The following is a 14946-nucleotide window of genomic DNA, read 5'->3' as shown; positions in this document are numbered from 1 at the left end:
GTCCTCAGGGACAGGACCTGACAGAGCCTCTTGTCACACAGGCTGCCCTAACTGTGTCATAGAGTGAAGGAGAAGACCACCTGTGCTGGTTTACCTGGAAAAGAAACCCAATTCTGTCTTTAGGCAGGAGGTAGTTCTGCAAACTGACACAGGGCCCCCTCCCCTCTGCCACACAAAGGAACCCGGAGACTGTCCTGTTGTTTGCATTTCAAAAAGGCGGCTCCTGGGTCCTGAGCTTTTAGCCCTTGATGAAGACTCACAAACACTTGAAAAGGAAAGAGAAAGAAATCCTGAAAGAAAATGCAGAGGAAGGGAGGGGCAGATTTCCCTTACCACAGGGTGCTCTACACCCGCAGCCCATTTTATTTTATTTTGAGACAGGGCCTCACTAAGTTGCCGAGGCTAGCCTCCAACTTGAGATCCTCCTGCCTCAGCCTCCTAAGTCCCTAGGATTACGAGTGTGCCCACCACCCCCAGCTCTTCCCTTATTATCAACATGGAGAATTAAGCTGCTTATTCTTCCTTCTGCCATTTTGGCAAAAGGCAAAAGGAGATGTGTTGAAGTTCCTTGTGAGAGCCCAAGAAGCCACTGTGCCCTGGGATTATCTAGAAGGCAGCCAGAGGCTTTGGATACCAGAGGGAAGCCCCCTCCTAGCTGGGAGAGTCTGGCCGCAGCCAGGGTCCTGTCGGAAGGCAGCACCAAGCCCCTCACCCCCGCTGACCTTCCTGGCCTCCCCAGCTAGTCACCTCCCCAGTCCAGCCACCGGCCTCCTCCAGGGATGCTCAGCGTGCTCTGGGTGGGGCTGCTTCCTCTCGAGTCCCACATGTGCCACGTGTGTGGAGACAAGGCCATCTGCCCAGCTGCTCCTGCGGGTATTGATCGCCGCCCTGCAGACGCTGACAGCGGCCGCGCTGGTCTCTGCGTGCAGCGGCACTCAGGCAGGCGAGGGCCACGGCCAGCGCACACCCCGGCCTGGACGTTTCCCGCGTCTGCGCCTCTCCCACTCAAAGCCCTCGGTGCTGTGGAGATGAGACTAATCACCTCCCGGCAATGCGCGTGTCCTGTGCCACTTCCCTTTGAAAGCCGGGGCTGCGGGGCTGTGAGGGAGATAATGCAGGGGCGGCGCCTCTGCCTGCGGCAGCCAAAGAATATTGATTTTCCTTCTCCATCTGGGAGCTAATAGACTTCGGGTGACTCAGGGTCTGGTGACTCAAGGATGAGGAAGTGGGGCTTTTGGTCATTTTGCCATGTCACCTGGAGTCACTGCTGGCCAGCGAGTGACCCAGGGCTCTTGCTAGCTAATGGCTTTGGTTTGGTCACTGTGTCCTGCTTGATTCACACCTTCCTGTGCCGATCGGTGTCAGTGGTGACGAGAGCTGTGGGCAGTAATGACATGTCAGAGCCCTCAGTGTGGCTTCCTCGTTTGCCGGGCTTGGTCACTTCCCTGCGTCTCTGGTGACCTTCCCAGGCCTTGGGGTGGGCAGCGTCGGCGTTCCCTCCCTCTCCTGGGAGTTCAGGGCTCGGAGGTGGTGGGCACAGGGTCCTGCTGCTGGGAGTGGGCTGGCCTCGGCCCCGATCCTCCAGCTGAGTGAGTGTTGGCCATGGAGCACCTGCTGGGCACCTGGAGAACACGGTTGTGCCTCCCCCAGCCCAGGGCACAGTGTGGGGCTGAGCCAGCAGGACAGCCCGCAGCCCCCAGGTTGAGGGGCCCGAGCTGTCCACACTGGCTCTGCCGTGAACCCACGTGTGCAGCTCAAAGGGCAGGTGTCTCCCTGCACAGACCCCCGTGTGAGGTCACCCGCCCCGTCCAGGCCCACTCCCGTGCCCTGCACTCAGCTGTGAGAGAGCTCAGAAGACCCACAGCCTTCTCAGAGGGCGGCTGGGAGGCAGAGCCAGGGGAGAACTGCCTGGCACTCACTCGTTCCCGCAGCCCCTGGGGCCAGGCCACAAGCAGGAGCACGTCGCAGCGCGCGCCGCAGCCTGTCTGTGCCCCTCTAACAGAATACAGCAGACTGTGATGTAAACCGGGCAGACACTTGTCAGCTCACGGTTCTGGGGCTGGGAAGTCTGACAGGGGCACCTCTGAGGTGCCTCTGACGTAGGCCCCTCTCTAGGTACCCTGCAGTGCACATGGGCTTTCGGGGACACCTTTGACCCCTAGGCAACCGTACAGCAGTAACCAAGCGCAGCCTGGCCTAACGCAGGCGAGCGGGAGTGCCTGGGATCCCGTGTCTGAGGCGGCGGCGCAGGTGCAGAGCGGGTGGGCTCAGGCCGCCCTTCGGTCAAGCCGCAGCCACTCGCCTGCCTAGGGCCTCGGTGCCCTCCCTGCAGCACCCCAAGTCTGCAGCCGCACACCCGTCATGGGCTGGGCTCTCGAGGCGTCCCGTCAGGATGGACGTTTCCCTCCCTAGCTTAGAGAGGAGGAGCCAAGCCGAGCTCTCAGGAAGGACTCACCCGCCACTTGCAGGGAGCCCAGGGCCGACATGGGCTGGGCCAGAGCTATTCCTCCCTCAGGAAGCTCTCACGAAGGCTCCATGGCCCCCAGAGCCACAGGGCCCACCCCAGCACCCCAGCCCCCAGTCTGCCCACGGGCTCCTGTTGGATGCTGGCCCAGGTACCCTCAGGCTCCAGCTCTGCCTCCTGGAAGGACACTGTCCATCTGTCCCTCACCTCCTCTGCCCTCTTCCTGCTCTACCCCTTCCTCCTCCTGCTGACCCAGGATGATGGTTCCTCGGTCCACCCATTCCCGTGGCCTGCAGGAGACCTCTCCTGCTCCACTCTGGTAGGTGCCTCCTCACTCTGTCCTCCTCCCCACACAAACCCCTGGGCAGGGTCAAGTGGACCTGATGTCGTGGATGAGCCCAGGGCTGCAGAGGGGCCTGCTCCCCAGGGCTCACAGGACCTCCCTGCTGGGCCCTTTGGGCCCAGGACCCCTGACAGCCAGTGAGGTTTCTGACAGTGGGGGAGCAGGCCCCTGAGCATCATGAGGGTGCTGGATGCAGGTGACTGACGTCCTGGCTGGCAGGGGACCTAAGGGGGACAAGGGACTTCTGGTGCTCACACCTGGAAATCCCTAGCTGACGAGGATGTGACGGTCACCCTGACCATATCCTGTCAGGTGCGTTAGGCCGTGCACTGGGCGCATGGGTGGTGCGTAGGTCGGAGGCCCGTGTGTACCTCTGCATCTGTGGAGACAAGGTGGAGGTGAGACCTGCCTCTCTCGGGTACCCGTGGATGCCCCCCCACCAGCGGCCTGCCCTTGCTCGTGGGCCTGAAGCTGCTCATTCCCTATAGCCTGAAAAAGTCTTGTTCTGAGAGGACCCAGCAGAGCTTGCAGGCCACCTGTCACCCAGGTCCTCTCCTACATGTTCTCTGAGGAGACTGGGCTCCTGAGCCTCCTCAGAACATAGAATCATGGAAGAGACCCAGACAAGACCGGCCACAGTGCAGTCTAATCAGCCTCCTGGTGTCTCTGTGAGGCCCTGGCAGTGAGGCTTGTCCATCTGTCTTCATAGGCTTCGTTCAAACAGAAAATCAAATGGTCGTGAGCAACATCCTCCGCTGCCCAGGAGAGTGGGCCAGGAGGGATCGATGCTGCCTGGGGCCCGGGCGCCGTGACAGCTTCCTGGTGGAGAGGCCTGTCCCTCCTTGGGGCGCTCAGTGACTCACTCCTGAAGGAGGGAGGCAGCGAGGAGGAAGTGCTGAGATTCTCCTGGGGTGGGGGCGAAGCGGTGGAAATGTGGGTGGGTGGGTGGGGTGGGGAGTGAGCGAGGGGAGGAAGGCACTCTGTCCAGATGGCCCTGCTACTGACGGGGTGTGTGAACCTGAGACCTGGAGAGAGCCGCGACTTTGGGGAGCTGCTGGAGGCCGGGCCCTGGCTCCTGCCCAGTGTGCACCCTTCTGGAGTGAGGCTCCCGTCAGGGAGGAGGAAATCAGCAACCCAACAGGGAACCGAGGGCCAGATGCCGAGGAGGCCAGAGAAAAGCAGAGCGAGGCCAGAGGGACTGGAGCAGGGTGCCATCCTGAGTGGAGTGTGGAGGCACCCCGCCAAGAGGTGGGGCTGCCCCCGGTCAGAGGAGGCGCGAGGCCACTGGGCGGCCATCGGCACAGAGTGCTCTGGCCAGAGAGCAGCCCGAGGCAAGGGGCCTGGGATGGGGTGAGGCTGGGCAGAGAGGCCTCTTGGTCCATTTTCTGTTGCTCTCACAGCATACTCAAAACTGGTGATATAAAGAGATGTGTTCCCCAAGGTCCTGGGCTGGAGCCCCCCAGAGCAAGGCTCTGGCACCTGGGCACGGCCTGCTCACCACCTCCTGTCATGGCAGGTGGCTCACACAGCTGGGCACAGAAACATGCTAGCTCAGGCTCTTTCTCACAAAGCCACCAGTGCCGCCTTGGGAGCCCCCATGACCTCTTCTGATCCTGATTCCCTCCCAGAGGCCCCACCTCCAACACCACCTGGGACTGAATTCCTAGGATGTAAGCTTTGGGGACACACGGAAGCCATCGCCGAGCAGACCACGAGAGCTGAGGTAAAGGACGGCTTGGACTCCAAGGCCATCTTCCAGCCTCTGCCTGTGACTCTGGAGAGAGGGGAGGTTTGGGCGCAGGAGAGCCAGCTGAGGGATCTCGCCAGGTCTGTGAACAGACTGGGGTGCCAGGTGGAAACAGGCAGGCCAGGTAGGAGGCTGGGATTAACAGGCAAGAGAAGGTGCAGTGGAACCCAGCAGGGCAGCGGATCCCTCGTGCCGGGCAGCGGATGCCTCGGGCAGGCAGAGCCAACAGGAATGGGTGTTGGATGAGAACCAGGGGGGTCCAGGGCGACTCCCGGAGCTTCCGGCTGAGCAAACCTTAAAGGACGCAGTGGCCCTCTATGAAGACGGAGGCACGTTCCAGTCACCTCACCGAGTGTGGGGTCATGTTCACTGTCAAAGATCATTGAGACAATTTTGCCATTTTTGTGCCTTTATCACATAACTCTGATACCTTCTTGGAACGGACACATGGACGGACCCCTCCCTGGAAAGCTCACGCTCAGCAGCAGCAGAACCTGCCGTAGGCCCCCACTGCCCCAGATGAGGCACCAGGGGAGCACACACTCCTTCACGCTCACGCATCAGCACTGCCTTTGTGTGACCAGGAGCAACGGGGCACAGAGGAGACGTTCCACAAATAGCCGTGAAGGGGTCCGCAGCCGGCGTGGAGAGAGCGCAGGCCCTGGACTGGACCTCTTCTCTGAGAGTCCGCGGGCAAAGATACTCAGGACTCCAAGCCCCTGCCTCCCACCCACGGAAAAAGCTCGGATCCACCAAGTGAGCGCCAGGCAGCCCTGGGCAGGAACACAGTCAGTGTTAGTTCTCCCTTCCAACCTCTTTATGGGCCAACTCCAGTTACAGTCCTAATGCCACTTATAAAAGTCAAGGCTGAAATTGCCAACATTGAACAGCATTTCAGGCTGCAGAGAAGTAACTGAAGTCTAGATTCAGACTGGCCCACGGGTGCTTGGGTTAGCTCCGAGCTTCTCGCTGACCAACCCAGCATTCAGAGACATTCTGGATTCTAGAAATGTCGCCTAAGTTGAGGAAACAGGTTCCCTAGGCTGGCCAGCCTCCCTGCCTCTGAATTCAAGCAGGGTCCCTTGTGAAGGATGGGGCCTGCCCTGAAAGGACACCCCACTGCCGGGTCTCAAACCACAGCCCCCCAGTCTCCTGAAACAGCCCCACTGTCCGCGGCCGCCCCTGGGGAGTCTGGGCCTGTTTTCTACTGGGAGGTGACATGGGAGTGTGGCACAGCGCCTCCGCCTGTGCCTGGACCTCGCAGACTCACCATAATGGGAGACCTGAATGTTCTTGTGGGCAAGCAAGTCCAGGATAGAGCCCAGCGCCCCAGGATGAGGGCCCGGAGATTCACGGCCTGCGTGTCTCAGTCAACACTGGAGACAGGGAGAACCCCGGGCCTGGGTCCCTCCCCAGCCTCAGCCCCGCTGCAAGGTGTGAACAGCCCAGGGCTGTGGTGATGGTTAGTGGCTCAGCTCCAGGGCTGGGGGAAATGGCAGGCCTGGGCCCTTTGGGGAGGCAGAGGGGAAAGCTCTCATCTTGCCCGAGCAGGCCCGCCCCAAACAAGAAGGCAGTCCTGGCACAGCTCCACCAGGGAGCGCCTGCAGGACGCCGTGCAAGTGGGGTCCGCCAGACTCTGAGGTCAAGCCGCTCATGAGGACCTCCAGGAGGCGCTGCGGGGGCCAGGTCCTCAGGCACAGGGTGGTGGCTGCTGGGGCTGGGGGAGGACTGCGGAGCTCGTGTTGATGGGGACAGTCTCAGGGAAGATTAGGGACCTGTGGGCAGGTGACCGAGATGGCTGCACAGTGGTAGGAAGGTATTGGTGACACAGAGCCATAGACTTAAAATGGTTAAGATGGTAAATTTCATAAATGTTTTGACTCAATAAAAAAAAAAAGCATTTAAGGGAAGGGAGGGAAGAGAAAATGGCAAGTCTTGAATGGCCATGGGTCATGGTGTCACCTCAAGGCCTGGGGACAGGTTCCCCAGAGAAGGGACCTCAGCTCCAGCAGGGGCCTGGGCGTGTTGGGCCAGCCCAGCTCCCAGGACGCTGAGCGCCACTTGCCTGTTCCGTCAGGGTCCGGCTGCCGGAGCAGGCGCAGACGCCGACAGAGAGGAGGAGGCCCTGAGGAGGAAGCTGGAGGACCTGACCAGAAACATCAGTGACCAGGGCACCTCGTCCGAGGAGGAGCAGGTCAGGGAAGAAGAGACCCAGCTGGATGTGGCCACCCCCAGCAGGGCCCTCCCCAGGCCAGGCCCAGAGGTGAGGCCTCCCCAGCAGTCTCTGTAGAGTACAGCAGAGGCAGGAGCATGGTGGACAGTCCCTGCTGGCCAGTGGTGTGTGACTAAGCCATGGGCTCTCCCCAGGTCAGGCAGCCAACCATGGAGGGTCACCAAAGGCCCTTGATAAGAGCAGAATGGAGTGACCCATTCTGGGGACCTGGAGACCCACCGCACCCGGGGAGTTCACAGAAAACAGTGTCCTGTGGTCCCTGCTGATGGAAGCCAGCCCCAACCCTTCTCTTCCTAGGTGTGCACAGCCACCGATGCCCAGGAAAAGGGCCCCGGGGGCCCCATGCAGCCCAGCTGGACGACGGATGAGGAGCTGTCGGAGCTGGAGGACAGAGTGGCCATGACAGCTGCCCAAGTTCAGCATACTGAGAGTGAGGTAGTCCTACCTGTGGCGAGTGCAGCTTCCCAGACAGACAGGGACCCAAGGGCTGGGGCCAACCTGTGGGCTCGGAGACCCCAGCAGTCCACCCAGAGGGCTATCGGAGGCCCTGCCCGCTGGGGAAGGCAGAATGAGGTCTCCCACCCACCCCTGTCCCTGGCCTAGGCCTGGGTGATGGGCAGGCCGGGCTTTCAGCCCCGGGGAACCATGTGGATGCCCACAGCTCCCTTCCTGTACGTGGGCTGGACACAAGCTGAGAAGTTAGGACAGCCAGGCGCAGGATGGGGCTCAGCCCAGGGCCACCTGGGGCTGAACTGTGGCTGCAGAGCTTGAGGTGAGGGACATACCTGGTGTACAGGCCAAAGGCCAGAGCCATCACAAGAGCCCCCAAGGACAGCCCTGGGCAGGTGGGCACTGCCCTCCCCTCCCCCGGAGCCCTCCACCCAGACCTCAGGGACAGCCTGTGGCCCTGGCCCTTCAGCAAGCACCTGAGGAAGACAGGCAGGTCCCCCAGCCCAATCACAGGGCAGGAACAGGGTGGGGTCAGGACTGGGGTTCATTAAGTCCCTCCTAGAATGTGGCAGGTGTGTGACAGGCCTGGGGACACAGCCAGCCGGGCCTTCGTGGAACCCGTGTCTTAGTGGGAGGACACAGAGCTACGAGGACATCAAGCAAGGCTGAGCCCACAGAGTGCCTGGAGTGGGGCTCTGAGTGGAGGCCAGGGAGGGACGCCCACAGGAGGCGGGAGTCCAGGCAGCGGGAACGGCGTGTGTGTGCCAGGGACGGCGTGTGCCAGGGCCCAGCCGGGGTTGAGAGGGGCACGTTCAGGGATCAGCCCAAAAACCCAAACCAAAGCAGCGATGAGGGGCAGGGAGGCAGGTCTGGAGGAAGGTGGACGGCAGAGGCCTGGAGGCCACAGAGCAGACTGCAGGGAGGGGCTGGGCGAAGCTCGGTGCCAGAGCACAAGGTCACTCTCACAAGGCCCTGGGTTTGACCCCACCCCTAAAAAGGAAAAGAGGCAAGAAAGTTAAACCTGGGGGGGACACTGGGGGGCTCTGAATGGCACAGGGTGACAGCTTTCTGTCTGTCAGAGGGGAGGCCCAGGAGGGCAGGGAGGTTCTAGAGGAGGCCCAGGAGGGCAGGGAGGTTCTAGAGGAGGCCCAGGAGGGCAGGGAGGTTCTAGTGTCAGGTCTGCATAGGCCAGAGCTGCCCGTACCCGAGTGTGTCCATGCCTGCGGGAGCCAGGCCTCCTGAAACACCCCCAGGAAATCCACAGAGCCTCTCCACCGGCCTGGGTGCCCCACAAGAGCACGCCTCCCACACCCACGAGGGGACCTCAGGCTGTGCATTTGATTGGGCGCCAGTCTCCAGGGGAGGCCACTATGGTTGGTTCTACCTATGAGCTGGGGACAGCTGCTCTCTCTGACCGTGACTCTGGGAGGGGGCATCGCAGTGGTGCCTGTCTGGCCGTCTAGTCCTCTGTCTGCTCTTGTCCAGGTGTCAGACATCGAGGCCAGGATCGCAGCCCTGAGGGCCGCGGGGCTCACGGTGAAACCCTCAGGAAAGCCCCGGAGGAGGTCGAACCTGCCGGTGAGTGGAGGGTCCAGGCCTCCCGGGAGCCACAGTGCCGCCTCCTCCTTCAGCCAGTCTATGTCTAAACAGCCAGGCCCTGGGTTGGGCTCCAGCTGAGGCTGTCTTGCTATTTTCTGTTATTCTCCCTTATGCAGGGACCCCAGCAGCTTGGGAGGCTGAGGCAGGAGGATCACAGGTTCAAATCCAGTCTCAGCAAAAGCAAGATGCTAAGCAACTCAGAGAGACCCTGTCTCTAAATAAAATACAAAATAGGGCTGGGGATAGGGCTCAGTGGTCGAGTGCCCCTGAGTTCAATCCCCAGTTCCCCTGAAAAAAAAAAAATAGAAGCCTAGATGATAAAACCTTGAGTTGGAGGGTTTGATGAATGGCCATTTTAAGATGGGTGGGGAGATGAGGGTGAAGGGACCTGCCCTCTATCAGGATCTGAACCCAGCACCCTCCTCCCAGCCCAGTTAGGAGGCTTCCTACAAAACTCTGCTGGGGAGGAAATTTGGCACAAGGATGAAAGATGCTTTTAAAGGAACTCCCAAGGGGGTTTCCAGGTCAATGCAGGATGCCCAGGGAACTTTGCAAGTTAATGTTTAAGTGCAAACATATCCCACGCAACTTGGGACACGCTTCTTACCGAGATCATTCACTGCTGATCTTGAATTGCGAGTTAGCTGGGCGTGCTGATTTTAATTACTAAGTCCAGCAGCACTCATCCCAGAAACATGGAGCAGTATGTGTGGGTCAGAAGTGCCCTCCCAACATTCTTGACCAAGCACAGAGAGCATCCAGCCTGCGTCCGACTGGCCGCCCCAACTCTTGCCCGTGGCCTGCTGCTCAGCGGGGCCGTAACAGCCTGAAGTTTCTTCCTTTCCCTTCAGATATTTCTTCCTCGAGTTGCTGGGAAACTTGGCAAGAGTCCAAAGGACCCGAGTGCAGACCCTGGGAACAAGGGCAAGGTGCGTCTCTGACCCCCACCCAGGCGGGACAGAGCAAGAGCTCAGGAACCGCTACAGAGTGTGGGGTGAGGGGCTCCTACGCACCCCGGGAACAGCTCCTCGGGCGGCTCCTCCCAGGCACCCACAGGCAGGATTTGTGTAGGAGTATTTGTTGGGGACACCCAGTTGGGCAGTGGAGAAGAGGCCACAGAAGGGACAGAGTCCAGCCTTTGACATCGAGCAAACCCCATGTGGACTCTTTGGCTCAGTCCTTCAAGGAGCTTCGTGGACACAGAGGCCACCCCTGAAGGTGTCCTGAGTGGGATAACAGGAGCTTTGGTCCCTCCGCACCCACCAGCCATGAGCCAGGGGTGCCCAGGGCAGCACACACCCAGGCACCCGTGCCCCTCCCTGCCCAGGCACTGAGGGTTCCAGCGGCCTCATGACCTTCTTCCTGAACACCCAGGAAATGTCCCCGGGATGTGGGGGCCTGGACCCTGGGGAAGGAGGCCATTGGGCTCTCTCTCTTCACTCCTAGGAAGGCTGGAGACTGAATTTCTTAGCACATTGAACGGAGGCAGCCCTCTGGAAAGAGGGAGAGAGGGTGTGGGACCAGCAGCCATGGGGAGCTGGGAGATGTGTCAGGCACAGTTAAATATCCACGGCCCCACTTTACAGAGGAGGAGACTGAGGTTCACAGAGGTTGAGTCCAGGTCACATGGGGTAAGGTCACACTGAGATTTGAGCCCAGGTCCTTGGGGCTGGACCCTGTGCTCTTTCCACACACTGCTGAGAACTGAGTGTCTCCTGGAGTCGGGCATTCGGTGCTTGACATACAGGGACATGCTCTCTGATATGACAGAAGTTCAGAAGACAGCTGACTTGGTGAAGTCACAATCCAGAGAGCATTAAATCCCAAACTGGCAGAGTCCCTGCCCATCACACCTGGTGACGCCCACAGCCGCTCTCTTTCTTCCAGGTGACAGGGGCGCCCTGCCTTCCCAGGAGGGGCTATTCCCTCAGATCTCCAGGTAAGAGTGCCTCACCGTGGCCTACCGTGGCCTGGGACCGGCTCAGGGGAGGGAAGTGGCCAGTCGGGCTGGGTGTGCTTCTCTGAAACCTGTGGCACGGTCTTGTGCCCGATGCTGCTCTGCCCCTCGGGCCCACTGCCCTGGTGTTCCAGGTGGTTGGAATCACTGCCGGGCGCTGGCGGAGGTGCCGTGGGTGGTGACAGAGCCTCTGGTGCTTCCGTGCGGGCGGCATTTGGCCCTCCTTGAACTCTCGTGGAGCCAAGGACATTAGCTTTGTCCTGGACGGATGGGGTGGGGCCTGGGGGTCCTCTGCGCCTGCCAGGTGTGTGCTCCACTCCCCTCAAAGCCTAGCCACAGCTCACAGAAGCAGGCGGCTCCCCGGGGGCTGGAGGCCACACTCGGCCACAGCCATGCTCCTCCCACACAGGGCTCCCCATGCCCCTCCTCAGCTCCGGAACAGCCCTTGGCTCCCCTGCTGCTGCCCAAAGTAGGACTGCCCAGCGCAGCCCTGTGGGGTCTGCCCACACTTGGGAGCCCAGCCAGCCTCCTGTGGGGCCGTGATACACTCTCCTTCACAGGGGACAGCGCTCCTGGAGTCCACAGGGCCCCTGGGAGCATGGCCTCCACGCCCCGCCCCTGCCCCACAGCACTGGCACATCTCCCGCATCCCACCCACGCTGTGGTCACATGGCCCCTCTGCACAGCTCCCTCTGTCTGAGCTCCTAGCACAGCTAGCTCAATCCAGAGAGGGCCTGAGGCCCCCGGTCTCAGGGCCACCAGCCAGGGGGACTTTGGCAGGGAGGTGACTCCAAGGAGCTACCACTGGGGCCCCTGGAGTGCTGCAGGCTGACCTTCGAGGTGAGTGTCCAGCCTGTCCCATGGACGGACATCCAAATGGAGGCTCATGCTTGCTGCAAGAGAACAGGGACTCCCCTGGAGTCTCTCTGTGACTGGCTTTGTGAAGGGACAACCGTGGTCTGTTAAGGCCTCTCGTAGGGCCCCGTGGGTTCCAGAGCACCAGCCGTGCTGTGACACCAACTTTAGGCAGAAGACAGAAAGGGCCTGATGTGGGCATGTCCCTGAACACGGCGTGCAGAAGAGATGCCCGCAGTTGGCTCTAGGGAGCCCTGTGTCCTGGCCTGCTCTGCTCCTCGTGGACACCTGCTCGGGTCAGCAGATGCCCCCCTGACATGCAGGAGTTCACGAGGCTGGCTCTGCCCCCCACCACAAAGCAAATGCTGGCTGGGATTGAGGCCAGGGCCCAGCTCTACGCTGTGGCCCTGAGCAGAGACCCCTGCCCTGAAGTCAGAGTCCCAGGACCTCACAGGCCTGCTGCATGTCACAGATAAAAAGGGAAAGGAGGACCCAGGACCCAGCGCTGGGTTTTGTCCATACAAGCACTCCTGGGGCCACAGCCAGGTTGGGGTCAGTGCTGGCTCCAGAGCAGAGAAGGAACATCTCGACTGTTGATTTGCACAACTGCCAAAACGTTTCATTAAAAATATTTCACGCTGTGGAACTTCCCAGAAGGAGCTGTGTCCACTTTGGGTACTTTTAAATTTTCTCAGGTGGCAGAGCCCTTGTTCAGGGTGGGTTTGTGACTCACAAAATGCTTCCCCTTTTCTGTTTTCCCCAAAGGCAAGGACGATGAGTCTTTTGATCGGAAATCCACGTACCGCGGCTCTCTGACACAGAGAAACCCCAACGGGAGGAAAGGCACCGCCAACCACCTCTTCGCGGTAAGTTCTTCTCCCACTTTCTGAGGAGATTTAAAAGTCTTGTCAGATTTACACGTTGGTATGAAGTCTTCAGAGAGAGGGAAATTGGAATGAACTGATAAAATTCAAAACAGAGGGCAGGGCGCACACCTGTAATCCCAGCCACTCAGGAGGCTGAGGCAGGAGGATCACAAGTTCAAGGTCAGCTTCAGCAACTTAGCAAGACCCTGTCTCAAAAAAATAAAAAGGACTGGGGGTGCAGCTCTGCGGCCAGAGCACCCCTGGGTTCAATCCCCAGTATTAAAAGAAGAGAACCAGAACAAAAGGTAATATCTGCAAAAGGAAATTGGAGACATTTCCTAAAGATACGGGGTCCTGACGAGGAAGAAACGCTCAAACAGGCAGTGTCACGGAGTGACCACTGTGTCCCTGGGAGAGGGAGAGGGAGAGGGAGAAAGAAAGAGGGAGAGAAAGGGGCGCGCTCTGCTCCACGAAGGCCCGCTATGAGGTGGTGGGGACCCTCCTGGGGGACCCTTGGGCCCACCCAGTGCCACAGGTCTCCTCAGCTGAATCAGGTGTGAGGTGTTGGGGTCGAAGGCTATTCCCAGACTTATGGGGTGTTCGCTTCCTGGGCTCCTCCTGAACCCCAGATGTGCACGTGTCAGGAAGAGGGCTCACCAGATGACACCAAGGAACTCTCGAGAGTCAGGCTCAGGCCTTTAGAACCAGTTGCTCTCATGAGAACTGAGCAGGGCCCCAGGAACCCCCTTAATGACCTAAGGAGCTCCCACCAGGCCCCACCTCCTAAAGGTGCACCACCTCACCACTGCCCCATGGGACCATGCTCCAGTGTGTAAACCTGGGGACACATCAGGTCCGGGCCACGGCACCCCGGCTGCCCTCAGCTCCCCGCCCACGTCTCACCAGTTCAGCCTGCTGGCCACCACTCACCCCCCAACAGCCACTTCAACTTGACACCAGGTACAAGGGCTTGAGAGAGGGTCACCTGACCCCGGTCTTTCCAGAAGTGCCCAAGGGGACTTGGGAAGCAGCTCAAAGGCAGAGCCCTTGCCTAGTGATGCTCGAGGCCCTGGGTTCGGTCCCCAGCACCCTAGGAAGGAAGGGGAGAAGGAAGGGGGAGGAGGAAGGAGCCATCCAGGGAAGACGGAGCTCCCCGTTGCTCTTCTTTCAAAAAGTTGCCTGGGAATTCTCAGAGCAGTTCTTGAAAATGAGGCTGAACCTGCCCGTGTCTGTTGGGGGAGGTGTCCTGCCTGAGAAGTCCTCTGCCTGCAGCCCCGTCCCTTCCCACAGCGGCCCATGGCAGGTGCTGTGCTCCATGGCTGGTCTCAGTGTGCCAGTCAGAGCTGCCCTGAGGCCAGCACGTGGCCTGGACTCAGAGCCTGCCCAGTGGGCATTTAGCTGAATGCCACCATTGTAGCTCCTGCGCCTGCTCCATTCCTGACCAGTGTGTCCCCGAGGGGCTCAGGCGTGGCATGCCGCAGCCCGGGCTTCGCTCTGCTCCTCCAGAGAACTCTGCTCAGGCCTTTAGCTTGAGTTCTGCAGACTTCTGCATAAAATGCCACCAAGTGAGGTAACTTTCAGGGCATATTTCAAATCCCTTTCCCAAAGTGATGGCAGAAGGGGGACACAGGCAGAAACCACAAACAGCAGAGACGTGCCAAGCTGGCCAAGGGCAGCCTGATGAGGCAGGACGGTTATGACCCTCACTGTGTGAGCATGCTCATGTGTAGCATGAGTGTGTGTGTGCATACCCAGTGTGGGCACCTGCAGGCACGCCCAGGAATGTGCCCGTGCACATCCCTGAACGTCCGAGTCTGTGCACTGTATTCATGTTTCTCTGCACATGCCTGCGGACCTGTCACTTACCTGTGCGTGTGCCTGCGTGCTGCTGTGTGCATACTAGTGCCTGGGAGTCTGCGTACACACTCACGTGTGCATGTGTGTTTGTGCTCTTCAGAAACCTGTGATGGCCCACCAGCCCTGACAGGAAGGTCCCTGGGCCCAGGACAGAGCAGCAAGGCAAGCCCATTGGGCCTCCACACAGCCGCTGTGTCCTCCACGGGCTCTGGGCTTCCCGCTGTACACAGTCCCACCCGCAGAGAGAAATGAGAAGAAACATGGGTCAAGGCGGCTTCTGACCTGTGATTCACAGCAGAGAGGATGTGACTGTCCTCCAGGACAAGGCCGTCAACCTGGAAGAACACCCGGAAGCCCTTTTCCACGCAACCCTGTCCGTTTCCCTCTTGGCTTATGGTACTGCTTTCATGAACGGAGCAGGGGACAGGCCATCCAGTGAGGGCCACGGCCAGACGTGTGTTCCTGAGTGCATGGGAGCAAGGGCAGAGGGCACGTGTCTGCACGGGTGCCTGGAAACAGGCGTCAGGATAAGGGACCGAATGCCACCCACTGAATGTCGCGGTGTCCCCCACCCA

At 60.1% G+C, this 14946-nt stretch overlaps 1 protein-coding gene across 1 annotated transcript in view; it reads left to right on the top strand.

The window, feature by feature from the left end:
• Positions 1-14694, top strand: part of Mlph (melanophilin) — a 44764-nt gene extending 30070 nt beyond the window's left edge. Inside the window, exons 7-13 of the mRNA XM_071619332.1 lie at positions 6632-6817; positions 7085-7222; positions 8723-8815; positions 9688-9765; positions 10724-10775; positions 12414-12514; positions 14472-14694. Coding sequence (XP_071475433.1) covers positions 6632-6817; positions 7085-7222; positions 8723-8815; positions 9688-9765; positions 10724-10775; positions 12414-12514; positions 14472-14498 — 675 coding nt within the window. The 3' untranslated portion in view covers positions 14499-14694. The remainder of the gene's footprint in view (positions 1-6631; positions 6818-7084; positions 7223-8722; positions 8816-9687; positions 9766-10723; positions 10776-12413; positions 12515-14471) is intronic.
• The last annotated feature ends 252 nt before the right edge of the window (positions 14695-14946 follow it).

The sequence above is a fragment of the Marmota flaviventris genome, chromosome 11, assembly GCF_047511675.1.
Source record: "Marmota flaviventris isolate mMarFla1 chromosome 11, mMarFla1.hap1, whole genome shotgun sequence".
In the NCBI taxonomy this organism is placed as follows: Eukaryota; Metazoa; Chordata; class Mammalia; order Rodentia; family Sciuridae; genus Marmota; species Marmota flaviventris.
This window is presented reverse-complemented; position numbering and strand designations above follow the sequence as displayed.